The sequence below is a fragment of the Callionymus lyra genome, chromosome 18 (assembly GCF_982586985.1).
Source record: "Callionymus lyra chromosome 18, fCalLyr1.hap1.1, whole genome shotgun sequence".
NCBI lineage: Eukaryota > Metazoa > Chordata > Actinopteri > Syngnathiformes > Callionymidae > Callionymus > Callionymus lyra.
This window is the reverse complement of record NC_141835.1, coordinates 21,420,113-21,437,493: the sequence shown is the minus strand read 5'-3', so window position 1 is coordinate 21,437,493 and position 17,381 is coordinate 21,420,113. Positions and strand designations below refer to the sequence as shown.

At 39.8% G+C, this 17,381-nt stretch overlaps 1 protein-coding gene across 1 annotated transcript in view; it reads right to left on the bottom strand.

Annotated features, from left to right (window-relative positions):
* The window catches only part of hs6st1a (heparan sulfate 6-O-sulfotransferase 1a), a 50,457-nt gene that overhangs the window by 5,316 nt on the left and 27,760 nt on the right, over nucleotides 1-17,381 (bottom strand). Inside the window, exons 2-3 of the mRNA XM_087780162.1 lie at nucleotides 1,902-2,124; nucleotides 529-777 (exon numbers count right to left, since the gene is read on the bottom strand). Coding sequence (XP_087636288.1) covers nucleotides 529-777; nucleotides 1,902-2,124 — 472 coding nt within the window. The remainder of the gene's footprint in view (nucleotides 1-528; nucleotides 778-1,901; nucleotides 2,125-17,381) is intronic.

Genomic DNA, 17,381 nt, shown 5'->3' with positions numbered 1-17,381 from the left:
AACATGTTTCGTCTTTCTTTTGTTTTTGTTTTTTTAATAAAGTGCTTTTTAGTGCTTTTAGGCACACCTTGTAGTCTGGAAAATATGGTAAATTATTTGTTTTGTTTTGTTTTTTTGTAAGAAAGCAGCCTCAGGTGAAATTTACTTAAGGTGAGAAATTTGATTAAAGATTTGTACCAAGTGTAATTTAGTTTTCTTTATGTTCAAATTCTAAATGTTATAAATTTGGTATAGTTCAGGAACCGGTATTGAAGTGAGGGGTTCGGTATCAGTACCAATATCGAGAATTTTTGATCAGTACCCAGCCATAGTGGAAACAAACGTCTTCAAATGTAAAATATTTATATATATATTTTTTAAAGTTCCTGTGTGAAAGTAGATTAAGACTGAAAGTGAAACACAAGATTAATACATGTAAAATTAAAAGATGAAATCTACTCATGAAGCAGCCACTTTTCTTCTTTTTAAACAGAAAACCGCAACTGAAGACGTGTTTCGTCAAAAGTCAAAAAGTGCAGCCGTACTAACCGTGGCGTTGTCCAGGTCCACACCTGCGGCTCTGGTGCTGTTGTACTGCATGAAGGGCCTGATGAAGCGTAACCTGAAGGTCCGCTCAAACAGGAACTGGGTTTTCCTCTGGTACTCGGTCAGACCGAAGAAGGCCATGTCTCGTAGGTTCTTCTTTGCCGACTCGAGCAGGAGCTGAGCCCTCTTCTTCTCGGGCACCGTGGACATGTTGTAGCAGCCGACCAGACTCAAGTCTGCCAACATTCGCACCTTCATGAAGAGAATATGTTTAAGATGGACGGAATAATATTGGATTTTAGAATGATTTATTAGAAACCTGTAGAGTAGTCATGGTTTGATGAAGCTTCATGAAGCAGTGTCATTATTTTCAGAGATATTACAAATTGTCACATCTTGAAAAACATCCATTCCTTTATACTTTATTAGGGTTCTCCAAAAACAGGAAACTAAACAATAAACTTTTTTTATTTTCTTTAATTAATACTCAATATGTGCAGCAACTATTTCTTCTTCCTTTTGAAGACACCTAACCAGGGAACGGACCTGAGGGTATCCTGGCTAGATGCTGAACAAGCACATGTTGTGTCTCAAAAGGCCACTTATTAGGGAGAGCCTGCTACTCCAACCATCATCACTTTCTTCACATGGATCTACACAAACTAGACAAAAAACCTGAAATGTTTCTCAGACCCAAATTATAAAACTTATTTTTCAGCATCTATTGGCTACTAAAACAAAAAAAACACTTCAGATTCAGATTAAAGGCAGAGATATTAAAAAAAATGACCTGCCACGTAAATATAAAAGTAAAGGCAAAGCTCAATTTCACTGCATGCAGATCATTTGAACCAAAATGGTGTAACATAAAACAGAAACAGTAAAGCAAATAAAACCTAAAAAGAACATCGTAATGGTGTTTTTTTTAGCTGATTAATTCAAGTTATACATAATTCTATCTATCCATCCCTCGTCTGTTCCTCACTGCTAAGGCTATATACATTTTAATACATCCAAGTTATTATTTACATTATTACTTCATGTTGGTAGTCTTCTCATTTATATACAATAACAGATCATCCTTGAAAATGAAATATACTGCAGAATGTCTCTGGAGTAAACCTCATCAGAATCATGCCACATATTTCTAGTCTATGCCATCCTGCAAAAAAGAATTCCCATTAACAAATCAACCAAAGGCTGAGTGGCCAGAGTCCCGCCATCAGGCTCAAAGCCAATCGGAACAGTAAAGATCTTTCCAACACATGTAAGCCAGATTCTGTCACGCACTGCTAAATTCTGAGCGCGAAGTCCAAAACAAGCATGTGGAGGCGCTAATGCAAATCACATCTGCTGCATAATTGTGTTGGCCGCACCTGTCTGTTGTTGGCGAGGTTGTAGGGACAGTCCATGAACTGCTGGAGGGTGCACCCTGACCAGTCGGAGCCCTCATAGCAGGATGGCAGCTCCTCGGGCGTGGGCGTCCGTCCATCGCACATGTGCAGAGAGGTTTTCCAAGTCGCGCCCCGCTGTACATGCCTCCACTCGCTGAGGTAGCGAGACACTGGGTCTCTAAGCAGAGTGATGTAGTAGAACTTTCTGTCAGGAAGCACAAAAGAAAGACAAGTGTTAAAAATGATAACCATGAAAAAAAAGGGATTTCAAAAGGGCATACTAAGGACGGTCAGCAGAGGGTGACCCGGGTTTGACAGGAGCAGATTTGATTAAAATAAGACCTGGCGTCGCGACCCACAGGCCCAGTCTGGTCCCCTGACCACTCTTTTTAGAGGTCAAAGAGAAATTACCTGCAGGGGTTCCAGTTAAATTACTATCACATTGGCTTTATCACCATTTAGTTTTTTATTTTTATATATATATGTAATTTACATTTACTGAATATGGCTCATCTTCAGTTTCACTCATTCAATAAAAAAGGTATCTTATATTTAAACATTTAATTTATAACTTTTGATCTAAATTATTTTTTCTTGATTAAAATGATTTAAAAATGATTATACCTTGTTTTATCATTAATTAATTTAAGGTAAGGTAAGATAAAACTTTATTGATCAAACATGATTAATCTCTTGGGAATCTTGTGATATTATATATTAAAAAATAGATGTATTTTGGTTACACTTTTCATTTGTTGTGAAGTTTTGAAAAAAGCGACTTGTGAAAATGAAAAACCTTTCACTGAGTTGATAAACTGTGGCAGGATAATAAGTGTAACACTGTATAAAACCTCTAAGGTCTTGACGCAGATAATAAAATCGCCTTCAACTGGAAGACACCCCCAAAATGATTAGTAAGGAGTAACTTTCAGGAAAGAAAATCAACCATAAAGCATCACATCTCGATTAAGAGCAAGAAACCCATTTCACTTCCTACTCTGGCCAGATGGTGGCACTGTTTACAATAGATTACTGCAGAGAAGTAATTTCCCTCCAAACGATGTGAAAGTGCTGCTGCAGGTTTGTAGTTTTCACCAGCGCGTTATTAGCATCCAGACACAGGCCTGTGGTGCGTGAAGGAAAAAGTGGACAGAAAGCAAAAGTACAAAAGAAGTTTGATTCATCAGGTCAATGTTCAGGCCGAGGGGCAGGAAAAGAAAAAAAAAACAACTGCTGACACAAGCACAACTCGCCCCGCAAACACACAAAGCGAACACTGCAAAACATCCTTCTGTCACACACAGACACCCAATATCCTCTCACACCGAGTTCAAGGGACGGGGATGAGTCACCCTGCAGATGTTAATCTGGCTCTATGTGGAGGAAAAAAAAACCCCACCAAAGGGAGAATCTTCAAACTCCTAATTACCGCAGTCTAATCAATCAACACGTCCTCATTAACCACCACACGCCAGCGACAGGCGTGTGATGGCGTCGGCGCAACATGCAGTGATTTGAGGGCAGAGGTGGGTCTGCCAAAGTGATGCCGCCCGGTTGAAAGACACACAGGGTTTGCATCGTGTCAGGAATGTTTGCACAGAAGATTGTGTGTGCTGACAGGACGCCGCTAAATCTCTAGTCCACACAAAAAACCTTGCAGAGACACACACCCTTCCTGTCATATCCCTCGCTTCACACCGCACGATAATACAACCCTTCCGAGGGTAGTAATGCTGGCATGTGGTGATCAGTATCAGTCATAAGTGGCGCGAAGAATTTAGGATGGGACCAATACTTGGAGACTATGAGCCTGAGAAGGATAGACGTGAAAAAGTATGTCAAAGTGGAAGGACAGCCATTGAGGTTGACCAATAACCACTCATACTTCTTAAAAATACACTTGTTGTCGTCAAGAACACCTTAGCCAAGACCAAGTTACTACCAAAAACAAAGTCATGACGAAGACTTTGAGATAAGGACGATGCATTACATCGGAAAATTAATCAGTTTCTTCAAGAACACTGTTAGTAACAGAAGTAATTATCTAGTAATAAGAGACCAGGTGAGACAGAGAGAACCACAGGCCAAGAAGACCAATACAATCAAGAGAAATACAACAGAACCACCACTAATAATGCAAAAATCAACCCTGGTTTAAGTTTAAAGGGAAAAGATCGAGCGCTTTTTGAAATGTAGACGTTTAATATAAGCTTTCAATTCACGAGGGCAGGAGACAAACTTTGAAAAACTAGTTCAGACGTTACAAAACGTAGACAGCTAGGTAGACAACTCGAAGCCCGAACAGTAGCGAGGTATTGATATAGAACATAAACGGCTTAATCCGTCCAAATCCAAAGGTCAGAAGGGAGACATGGAAAACAAAACGGCTAAATCTCCCAACAGCTGAGAGACTGTGTACAACAAAAGGGACCAAATCCCAACTCATGGAGGAGATCCCAGACTTTATTGCAAACAAACCCAAAATCTAATTCGGTCTGAGAGATTGTGCCCGACAAAACAACCACACCCTGAATGTGGCGAGCAGTAAGAGTGATCTGTGCAAATGAAAAAAAAAAAAAAAAAAAAAATCCAGATCTAGCAGGGCATCAGAAACAATGAAACAACTAAGCCCCAAATCCAGGAGCAGCTGGGCGATTCCAGGCAACGAAGCAAACACACCCTCGAATCCATGGACAGTAGAAGCTTTGGTTCTAGAATAAAGTACCTAAACTCTAAATCCCATCAACCTAAACTTAAATGTCGTCCTAGATTTAATGAAAAGCAGAGACGGGATTCGGAGGAGCCAAACCGGAGCCGGCAGGAGAGCGGGGTATGTTACGGAGATTCCTATGATGACATTATCAGCATTCCTTACACTCCCCAGAGTTCAGTGTGTGTGAGCAAGACTATGCCTATTAAATCAGTGATGACATTTTCCCCTCCTGGCTCCTTTTCAGTGAAAAACACGGCACTGTTTTGGCTCTCGACTCAGGATGGGAGAAAGAGGAAAGAACCGCAGAGAGAGAGAGAGAGGGAGAGAGAGAGAGGGGGAAAGAACGAAGGAATGGGCGGAAGAGAATTTCAATTAGTTTTCTAATACTGTGAAAGCAGAGAGGGCCCGGAGCCCAAGTAATTTATCAAAGTTATGGCCCCCGCTATAATGAAGCCTCAGGCATATTACCAGGCTAAATAAATAAATAACAAGCACACAAACACGCAGGATGAAACCCACCCACTAACAGCCAGCAGACCCCAATAAATGATCTTAAATGGAATTCCAGCGTGTTGAGTCTGCTGGGTCAGACTGGCCGCAAAGCTGGAGCAGTAGACTCCCCTAACAATGTCTGCTCTGCTCTCAGATCCCTCTTGGTAATCTGTCAACTCCTACACAAACACAAACGTACTGATGAACCGGCCAGTGACCACCCCTCTTCATACACTTTCACACTCCCCTGGCCTCAGCCCCCGGGGGAAACACAATATTAGTTTCTTCACTCTCAGGTGATGTTGCTTTTAGTCACAGCAGATGCATATGTAACGTTCACTTCAAAGACTTCATCCGTTGGAATTTTGGGCACTTTATCCGACAGCAGACAGCTGGAACAGACTGAGAACACATCTTGAAGAGACTCGCACAAGATACATTTCTGAAAAATGTTTCCTAGCTCTGCTGTATCATCAGCGAACAAATTGCGGTGTCGGCGTTCCCATCTTAGCACTCATCAGGTGTTGAACGCGGCGGCTTGTCGGAGGTTTAGAAAAGTATTCGGACTCGGGAGGAGTTTAAAGTGTCAACACAAATCCAGTAATCTGCCATAACTTAATGACCATCATGTGTACAGCTAACTGGAAGGTGTTTCTCTTGGTCTGCTATTAAAAGTGGTAAAGATTCAGACATGGGAGAAGGTTTGTTGGTGTGAGTGTGTGCATGAATGGTTGTGTATATCTGTGTGTCTAGTGACAGACTGCCCACCTGTTTAGCGTTACCTTGCCTCACGCCCTATTGGCTGGGATAGGCTCCAATGACCCAATAAGTAGATAAGACACACAAGTCGTTTAAGTTGTATAAACATTTTTTTTTTTCAGAGAGCGCTTCTCCACTGTTTTAAAAGTAGAACTAAGGGAATCTTTGATACAATTTCCTTTTCAAACTGGGAATTAGCTCATATCTATCTACACTGCAAAAGCCCTGTTGAAAACAACCTCAAATCGAGTCAAACCTTATACGTTATAAAAGTAGACAATAAAGGTCCATAATATAAGAATTGCTTTACTTTTTAAGATATTTCAGGCATAAGAAATGAACATGAAACAACTATTTTTATTTAACATTCTTAAAAATCAGCTTTAACAATGTTCGGGTTGATGTTTGACAAACAACTCTGATACACTTTCAGATGCAAAGTCCAAACTGTATCTTACAGGAGTGGTCTATACCACGTGTGCATATTGAATGCAAACAAGACCCACAACAACATAGTAATAAACCTTTCACACATATTGACCAATCACCTCCTTGTTTTATTTCCTTTTTCACCTAAAAAAAACTGTTGTGCTAATCAATCAAGAAATACAATTTCCAAAGTAAACAAATAAGAACAACCGTAAACACTTCAGCCTGCAATTTCCTATTGTGTTGCATTATTTACAACAGATTAGTCGAGGAGCATGAAGTAGACTTTTCATGCAATTCAGTAAAAAAAGGAGAGCAAATTATCTTTAATTGTAAGTAGGTGAGTAATTGTACACATCTACAGAGAAAATTCCAGTGGGTTAAATCTTAACAAAAATATCTTCCACATTTTAATGCTCTAATCCTGGAGGTGTTTGTTCATCTCTGCAAAACAGTGGTAATTGATGCTGAATACAAAAGTTAAATCAAATAAGCCTCACTGGCAGCATTTTCATTTTAATTTTTGATCCAACTTTTTTCTCATCACTATTTTAGACTATATAAAAAGGATAAACGTTTCAATTGCACTTCAGAGGCCCCTTCATGTTTTTTTTAAAATTTCAGTGGGTACTGTAAATATACAGATTCTGTCCAAATGAGAATATACTTATCTTCATTTCTTATGTGACAAACGAACAAGATAACAGATCACTCTGTATCCTAAAAGCCTGCTGGTTAGAGTCAGGAAAGTAAATGCAGGCGTTATCAGGAGGAAACACACACTGCCTGGAACTGTTATGGTCTGGGAAAATGGGCCCTTTGCTGGTTTCCTGTCAGTCACAAATCACCACTTCTATAACCTCCACCTCTTTTTAACCTTTCTTCCTTTCTGTTTAAATCCTTCCCCTTCTGTCAGCTGTCTTCCCCCGGCCCATCTCTCTTTCAATAGACACCCTGTGTTTGCCTGATAATTGTGTGCTGCCTTCGAGGCCAGGATTTCGTTAGAATTCTGTGAAACCAAAGACTGGTAAACTCCTGGAGGCTCGGTCATAAAATGAGGAATGACATTGTTTTGAATGATGGTGCCTAGAATTATTTAATTTCAAACAACAACAATGTATTCTGGGACTTAAAAATAAAAGTATGATCTACTTTAATCATTCATTATTTGAAGTTATCACATATTTGTTTATGCACATACCCAGCTATCAGTCGACAAGACATAAGTATAATCCGTCAACGGAATCTTTATTAAGGCTCAATTTTGAATGGCTATGAATTAAAATTCCACATTGCATTGCCAAAACAATGTTTCATCCCTCCCATTCATGATAAATCTTCTACCCTAGTGGGGAAATGCCATCCCTTCTAACTAGAACCAGTCCCATGGCCAGGAGCAAGGATGACTATGCCACACTTTTCAGCATGCTTGGCAGCATTATCCATCCCTGCAGGTTCAGCTAGTGCCAGATTTGCTCACACGGGTCAAGGCTTGCTCAGCAAAATCCCCTCTCCGGACATAATGTTATTGGTGCATACATTTTCACAGTTATGAGTTCACAGTTGCTAATGTGAGACATATTTTCCTTCGGAGTACAACACCATACATTCATTGGAACAGCTTAAGGATTATCGAAAATACATGTATAAATAAAATAAGCATTAAAACAACCAATTGGCAAAGTTACAAGAGACAAATTTCAAACAGCTAAAGATAGGTAAGTGTACGTATGTTTGGGCCTTAAAAAAACAATAATGTCTTATAATGTGGAGTCAATGAAGGAGGAGATATATGTATTTTAACATGGACCTAAGAAATGCTTGGTGCTATAACATTCCTGTTAAAGATGCGACAATAAATCAATAGAATTTATGTTCGGACTAACATTTCAATTGTGCTTCTATGCCCCGATTTGACCCCTCGCTTTCATGGGTGGGCGACTTGGATTCAAAAGATTGGAGCTAACTCATGCTAAAAAGAACGTTGGATCTCATCCTTGTCCACATTCCCACGGAGGCACAATGAACAAGAGCAGCTAATGTTTATCATTTTGGTATGTGATCGACCCCTTGGGCCCTTTCCACATAGAGTTCCATCTTTACCCAATTAATGAAAAGTTGCAGGATGAATCCGACACAGCTGTCCACTGAAAATGATCAACATCGATTTACTACACATGGCAGGCCTTCGTGTGGCCTTCTCATCACTCAAGAAGAAGGCTGTAAGGCTCATGAGCAGGAAGAAGTGTTAGCATGTAGACACTAGCATGGCAAGCGTACATGAGGGAAACAGGAATGTTGTTTTGGTCTGATTAAGAGATTGAGCTGCTCTTTCCAGTTGCACTTGACCAAACATGTCCAAAGACACTCTTGTTTACTCAACATTTTTTGCAAAAAAAATGTCTATTTAATGCAGCGCAGATATCTGCTAGACAGCTATCTTGTCTGATCACTTAAAGTCAAGTAGAGCTCCGTTTGCACTTCAAGGATTGGTCCGCTGGAATGTGTTTAGGGATGATGTAAGCCATCCACGTCACTTTCAGGAACCAAAAGAAAGCAGCGACAAGTCCAGACTTGAATCTTTAGTGTAGCCTGTGTTTTCACTGCTTGTAGTGATCAATTGTACTCTTTAGATCTTGTTAGTCATCGTGTAACAATCTGTTTGTCAGGGTATTATCCATTTTCTACAGCGACAGACCTGTGGCTTCACTGTCCTGATCAATGTTTTCACCCCCCATTCTGCCTCATATCCCGGCTATTTTCCCTCTGCTCAACATCCATCATCCCATTCTTTGTTGCGCAGAGTGTCTTTGGGCCAATAATGATGCATTGAGAGACAGAAATAGACCCTCTGGATAAGACAAGATCTCGAGGTGCTCCTGTGAGCCGTCTCTGCAGTGTACTGCACTGTTACTGTCTCCGACTCCCACTCGGTTAGTCGATCAATAACAGCCTCTGGACCGAGACAGCTTACTGGGCAAGTTTGGACTTTAAACCTCGGTTATATACAGGACTCAGACCAAACAGAAAAACAGAGAATAACCAAAAAGTCCCAGACTATGTCGCACAGACATTTAGGAGAATGCGGTTAAGAGTGGAAAAAAAAAGAAGAAGAAATGGTTTGATCTGGCAAAACAAGGTGAAACTTGATAGTTTTGAAGAATGTCAAGTTTCTAAAATAAAATGTCTAAATATTTCCATCCAAAATGTCCACACTGTCTGCACCAATGTCTTCATTTTCATTTGCAGGATTTTGAAAGACATTTGATACATTCATGCAAGGCCGAGCCAGCTGTATGTACTCTACCATAATTAAATATAGTTGACATCCTGGGTCAGAAAGTAAAAAAACCCAAAATGCATCAACAGGCATATTATTAAGAGGACGTCCAAGTTTATTTTGAAGTTGGAAGCATAACAGTCAACTTCGTTATCATAAAATAATGATGATTCATCTGTTCATGTGTATTCTCTTCAACTTGACAAAGAGGCTTGTTTGTTACAGACGAATGGAAAACGCCCCAAATTTAGCGGAATTGATTTAGTAGTCTTCAAGTTGGTCAATTCTACTTTTATATCTGCTTTTGAGATTGGAGTCAGAAAGGCTTGTGAGTTTATAACAGATGCAATGTGTATGCACTCAGAAAATTGAAAACATTACAACATCAAGTCAAGAATTGTTTATCTGTAGAAATGTGTAATTGCAACACTGTAAACTGTTGTGAAACGGTCAATAAAAATTACTCAGTCGTTTTGCCATGATGGAAATAAATACAATCACCGTCGCCGATCCACTGCATATAGAACGAAACCATGCCTAGCAACATTATGTCTAAGAACACCTATTGATACCTCATATAAGTAAAAAAAAAAACTATTTTATGAGGAAAACTCACAATTCTTTTTAAGATTTCAAAAAGTTGAACATATCATATTTTTTTCATGTTTCAGTTTCTGCTAAAAAGAGCTTTGGACCTCATCCTCATTCACATTCCCAGGATGGTACAATGAACAAGAGCCCAACACTTTGAATACTCAAAACGTATCAATGTCCCCGCAGGATCTTAATCAACCTCTGACTTGCATGAAAGCTCATATTAAAAAAAAAACTTGCAAGCACAAACTGACGTGCAACTGAAACTGCAAAGCGTGTGAAAACCTATGCTGCGAGTGCAAAATGATATACGGCTCATTGCACCTCAGAACAACAACCAAAAAAAGGAATCCATAGCTGTGGTAACCCAGTGAGAAAAGATGGGGAAGAGTGAAGAAAGCGGGAAGAACCTGTGCTCATGTTGGACCTAACAGTACAGGAATGGACACCAATATAGTGGACAAGCGAGGGAAAGACGGGCGGGAATCCCCTGAGTGCAAAGTAATGTTCTACAGGAATGCACTTCCTTCTGTTCACTCATGTAACTTCGCTGGCAACAGCCCAGCGAGCTGTCTAACAGATTGTGGAAGAGAATTGTAGCGGAATGTGAGAGGAGGGGGTACAGCTGTTAAAAGAAACAAACATTTTAATTTTTTTACAGTTCAGAGATATTTGCTCCTACTGAGTTCAACAATAACGGACATACCAGAGGCAAATCAAATTGTGTAAAGGGTCACATTTTTCAAGTTGTTTCAGTCCAAGCCAGTTACAGTTAATGAGGGACAGCCCAGTGAACATTTCTCAATCGTCGTCAGATATATTTTGTTTTTCTAACTTTTGTTAAGTAACCATTAATTCAAATTGATACTCACTTGTATACCCATGCTATTAAAGCTTAAATAATTCTTGAATCAAATTGCCCCAAGCTTTGAGTTAGTCTTTGGTTTAAGTATAAATAACCAACTTTTTTGTAAGTTTCCTTAGGGCAATTGGAGATGATATGCGCATGTAAGGAAAATTAAAACAACATTTTTAACATCCTGTAATTCTTAAAAATGCTTACATAGAGACCTACCCTGTACTTTTAATAAGATCCTTTACTAAATAACTTCATTAACAATCAAACAGTTGAATATTTGTGACAGTAGTAACATTTGAAATGGAACTAGAACCGTGAGCACAAATTAAATAACCATTATTAGTTACGTTCATGGCAAGGAAATTGCATTATGCGTTAGCTTTTGGGTTTTCTTTGAAAACATCCAATAATAGAAGCAGCAATTGTGACATTGGGTGATGGATGCAGGGAGGTCATTCAAGGTAACGGTATTGGTGGCAACACGATCGTTTCTCTGCTGCTACACTGGTCAAGAGAATGACTTTCCCAACAGGCTGACATATGGGTAAAGCTCTTACAAAAACTCAACTCTACAATCTCTCGTTACAATAATGAACACACAAACAACTACCAAGTGAGGTGAGGGTATGAGACACACATCCTCATAAACCCGACGAAGGGCTGTTAGTGTGATGTCACAATATTGTTTCCTACTCTTTTTTTTTTCTTTTATGGGAGAAAACAGAATAAATGGGGAGCAGGAAAGGACATGTTCCTCACTTATACAACGATTAAAACACTTGGGACCTTGACTAATAGGTAGACAGGTGGCCCTATTACAGATTCAGCCACACAAACACTCATTATCACTCACACACACACACACGAAACCTCCCCTCTGGCACAGATTAATGTTGGTGTGTGTGTGTACGAGTGTGTGTATAACCCACACCTCCCTTCCCCTGTTCGGCTGTTAATCAGTCGCCACATACGAGACTGCAGGCAACAGGGTGTTGTGCATTGTGTTTGGTGTGTGTTTCTGGAGGTGAAAGTGTGAAATTGACGTGATAAGGTGGTTAACATTCAACCCTTCCCACCTGCCCTTTTCTCTACTCCACTTAGAAACATTTAAGAACACTTTAGGACAGTATTCGCTCAATATCTCACTGCTTCCATGAACAAGTGACCTTGGATGTATGTTTTAATGGTTTGTTGCCGAAATAAACAGAATATGAATTATACTTTAAGTAGGACATATTACTGATCTGCACTGATATAATAGATGTGTATGGAATTTAATGGTTGTGGTACAACATAAAATAACCACTTTTGAGTCAGGATAACTCAAATTTAGTGAGGGATTCTGTAAATGTTATTATCATTTTGCTTGAAAAAAAAGAAAAAAACCTGCAATCCCCTTCAGGTCTCATAACAAAGTGTGTTGCCCCGCCCCCTCATCAAGTTTGTTTATCAAGAAAAAAGGTGTGCAAACTGGTACAGTATCAAATTCGGCCCTTAAGTCAATGCAACAAAGAATGAAAATGCAGTAAAGAAGTCTCCTGTTCACCTGGTTACTGGCTCGTCTGTGTCGTGAGGTTGTGAAGAACACAGTACCAATAAATTGCTAAATATTAATACTCAATGATCCTCTCATATTGTACTGGTTACAAGAAGACATTGACACTGATGGAGTCAGCACACCTTCGCCGTGGAAGAATGGTCCATTACACTTGATGCACAGGGAAATTAAAAAATAAACAATTTGCTGTTATTCTTAACCCCTTAAGCCTTTTTTAGGTTTGTTTTCTGCTGTTTCTAAGACTGTATGAAGTGAGATACATTTATTATTATTTATTAGACACATGTACATGAACTTCTGTACCTTGATGCATACATTCAAACACACACAATGTCAAGTCAGCTTCATAGAAGAATGAATGCATTCTTGTGAATCCTTGGAATGTGTAAAGGAAAAAAGAGAAAAAATAAAGACAGTCTTGGATGGTCAAAGAAAAGAAAAAGAATCAGCATGCTAGACACAAAGAGGCAAACAGTGTCTCACTGGGAAAAATGCCAGTCAGAAGAATAAAAAGGTAAGGGGCGTGGAGATGTAAAAGTGCATCAGGGAAGACTGCTAAGGGGTGGCAGAGCCAGGGGCAACAATACCCTCGTGACATTTGGGAGGTTCGACTGCATATCAACGATTGAATTCATATGGTTCTTGGCACAGGCTGCCATTGTTCTTTGACAGAAGAAAACTGGTGGTGGTCATTGAGCCAGTCAGTCAGAGGGCCCTCCAGGCCCGGAGACAAGCCTGGGGGCTGGATTTACACTCCTCTGTCCAAGAAACCACAACTCTACTCTGGGGAGATGAAGGAGACAATGGGCTCTTTAAGAATGAAGGTGTGAAATGAAAGGGGGGTGATGTGTGCAGGGTCTCCCCATTGTGTGTGTACGTGGATGCAGTGCTCCAAGCCCAATTAAATCCGACTGCATGTTGGAGGGCTGTGCCAAACATGCCCCACCTGTTTAGAAGAGCCCGAAAGGCTAATGAGCACCGCCTGAAGGCAAGGTTCGGATTTAAGGTTGCTAGAGAACCCAACACTCGTGAGTAAAAAGAGTAAAAAATCCAGAGAATCAAAGCTTCAAGACCTATGCCAGATTTTATTTCAATTCCCTTCATTATAAAGCCCAAACAAATGCGAGACCCTGGTCTGTGTCATACACCAGATGTGAGGCGTTGTCACAAGCCTGTTTAAAAACAAGAAAACAACAAGGAGGGGGAAAGTTACACCAGAATGAGGTGGAGGGCATTCAAATGAAGATGGGTGGGAGTAATGAAATAATAAGAGTGAAAATATTGTGCAACAAGAGCAACAACATCTCAGGAGAAAGAATGCCTCTCTCTGTTTCTGTCCCTGTATGGGGCTGAATGAAGCTCATTGTCTGCTGGTGTAACTCAAGCTCACAGTCATGGCCGAGCTACCAACCAGCGCCGGGACTGAGGCATCCTTCTTTGCCTTCGGTTCTTATTTATCTTCTCCTCATTCCATTAGCCACAATAGCTCTTCTATTGCTAATAAGACAAGGCTTTAATGTACACGTCGTGCTCGAAATACCACTTTAATATACCTTTCAACAGTGTTGGGAAAGTTAACGCTCTATGTAAACTAGATCAAGGCTCAGTGAACCAATTTTAAAATACACAAGTTCATATTTTTACATTCACCGCAGGTAATTGTCATCTATATATTACTACCAGCTATTCTTTTTCAAAATTATTGCCACATCCCATATATAATCACAGACCGCTATTATTAGTATACATAAAATGTGTCATATAATAATCAGAAATAATTCTGCAAAACTCAATGCTTGATAAATCACAGCAAAGTGGATGTCATTATGCTAAACAAGATTTCATTTTCAGAAAAAAAAGCACACATTTTCTTAATGTAAATATTTGTTGTACTGTAACAGACACATACTGATGGGTACAATAGAGGTTCAGAATCCATTTAAAACACACTTAAATCAACACATTAGTTGCCTTTAGAATCTTCATCAAAGTCACAGAAATGTAAGGTCAAAAATATAAACTTGTTCATTCAACCACACCACTGCCTTTCAATTAGATTCCATATTTATGCCATCCTTTGAAAAATGATGTTTGACATTCTGACTCACACCTATAGATGAAAGTAGAAACTTAAGTACAGCAATTATCAAGCACAAGCAGACTTTACTATTATACTTAAAGCTGCTGAAATTTACGCAGTCTGAGGTCGGGATTTTGACGACTCACAAGCTTTTATGAAGCACCGTTGAAAGATGCGACAAGATCAACAACTTTAATTACACAAACGTGATTTATGTACTTATAAAGGGTTTAAAATGATCATAAATTAAAGTAAGTAAGTAAGTAATTAGCATTCATAAAGCGCTTTTCAAGACCAGGGTCACAAAGCGCTTAAACAATAAAAAAAATACCCAATAAAATAAACACTTAAAGGTCAAGACAACACAGAGACAGACACAAGAATGTCAAGGAAAAGCCTGCACGAATAAAAGGGTCTTACAAAATGAATACAGTTCGGCTTTGCTAGCCTGTGCGTGCCTTCGTAATCGGGGTCCTCGTGGAATCACTTTGGTGTCTCAGAGTCCGAGGGGTCTCAATGGGATCAAAACCCTCTAGTGGCTAAACAGCACAACTGCAATAGAAAGACAGCAGATCATACCTGGTAAGAAGCTTTTCTTACACGTGAAGAAAGAATGAACACCCCTAGCTAACAAAACTAATCATTTATTTAACACACATTTCCATGCTTGATGAGACATGCCCATATTAAACTAGATTTAGTACTGGACACCCTTAAACTAACGTGAACATTTGTGATATAATCATAAACACTTACCACCTGGACTCTTGAATCGGCATCCAAAAGTGAGTTTAAAGGCTAAATTATGATAATCGTTTTCTCCTTCCAATCAATCTTCATTGTCACGTACGTTAGAAGTAAGTATGTCTGTCATCTGGCACTTCCCTGGTTAATCATCCCTCGTTTGCAGCGTTTATATTTAGCTTACCACAGTGGTTGCCAGCGTTAACTCTGAGCTGACAGAGGAACTCTGCCAATAAGCCAATAAGGGCATTTCCATAAATAGCTTATCTGTTGCTTTACTTAAAAGGTCCATGAAGCAAAAATAAAATCAACATGTGATCATTGAGGTGAATGGATCGACACGATAATTTAACGTACGTCCTCACAAATGGAGGTAGCAGCACAGACACGCACAGAGTTGGCTGCTGCTAACCTCATGATTAAGGCCAACGTGACCGATGTGATTTGAGGTAACATCTCCGGTGAACTGTGAAAGAGAACAACCAAATGTGGAGTGCACATCTACTGAGCCGCGGATTGCGATTGGCTGGGCAAGAGAAAATATAAAATGAGGAGGGTGACGTAACATACAGCATTTGATGGGTACGAAGTTTATCAAACCTTTAATTTAAAACCAAGAAATCCAGGGCGGTGGACGAATCATTAATGAGTATCGATACAAAACAGGAGTAGAGCAGAAAGAAGGAGGCTGAGCGATGGGCTGCGTTTCCTCTAACAAGAGAATTTAAACGCTGGTGAGTTTGTCTTACAAATAAGCACTAAGTAACAAAACCTGCTTCCCTGATTTGTGGGTGAAATTTAATTAAATCTTCATTCAGTCTTTAACAAACAGCTGCTCGGTGAGCATCTTTCCCTGCTCTTAATACCCAGCCTCTTCCCTTTTCACTCAGCTTCAGTTCTTGTGGCATTGCAAAATGACACCGCAAATAATTGAAAAGCCTTCTCAGCCTGACACAGAACTTTAAATTCGCTTTTCAGGAAAAGGCTCTGGGAGAAAAATGAGGAGGTGGCGACATGGCAAGATTTTAGGGGTGTTGGATGGAGTGGGGGTGGAGAGGAAAAGCATTGATATGACAGTTTGATTTTCTAGGCTCCAGTGTGAAGCAACTTAAGAAGGCATCCTGTGATTAAAAGGCCTGTGACATCCAGTCTTCCCAGCTTGTGCGCCCCCACCCTCGGACTGTCGTTGTGCCAGTACATGTGCTTCGCTTTGTGTGCATTTGCGATGTGTCATGGGACGCCTCTCCTCAGAGTTCTGAATCCCAGATCACATGTGGAGGAATGTGGAGTCGGAGCAGCTGTCAGCCTGGCAAAGCTCCTCACCAACCAGGCGGGAAAGTATGTTACCAAGCATCGACACAAAGATATTTAAAACAGCCGAGGACAGTCTGTGAGGGTGCGTCAGCTTCAATAACCATTCATGTTGCCTGTGACAAGATGGAGTTTGACATTACGAGTCTACAGAAAAATATACATACAAATTAAAGACGACAGAACGATTGTAAATGCTTGATCATTTCAACAATCCGGACCCAAACGATTTTGGAGCTCAAGTGCCTTGATTTGCATCGTCTTTTACAAACGATCCAACTTCCGTTTCACATTTCTACACTGGACTGGAGAGTGTGGACAAGATCGAGACGGGTCAAGTAAAGGCCAAGACTTTCCCAAAAGAACACCGCCCATCAAGATTCCCAAGACCAAGAACATTTTTTCTTGGTCCTGAGAAGTACACCACTAATGCTGCCATTTAGAATTTTTCAATAATCTTAACCACAGAGATACTATGGATTAATCATATTTTAAAAAGCATTGGTTATATTTACATTTGATTTTGCATGAAACAGAATCAAGAAAGAAGTTGACCTTATGTATGCATTTGGTGTGTTAATATAAAAAAAACGCGGCTCAGTTCTAATAAATAAAAATAAATTCAATGAATAATATTGTTTTA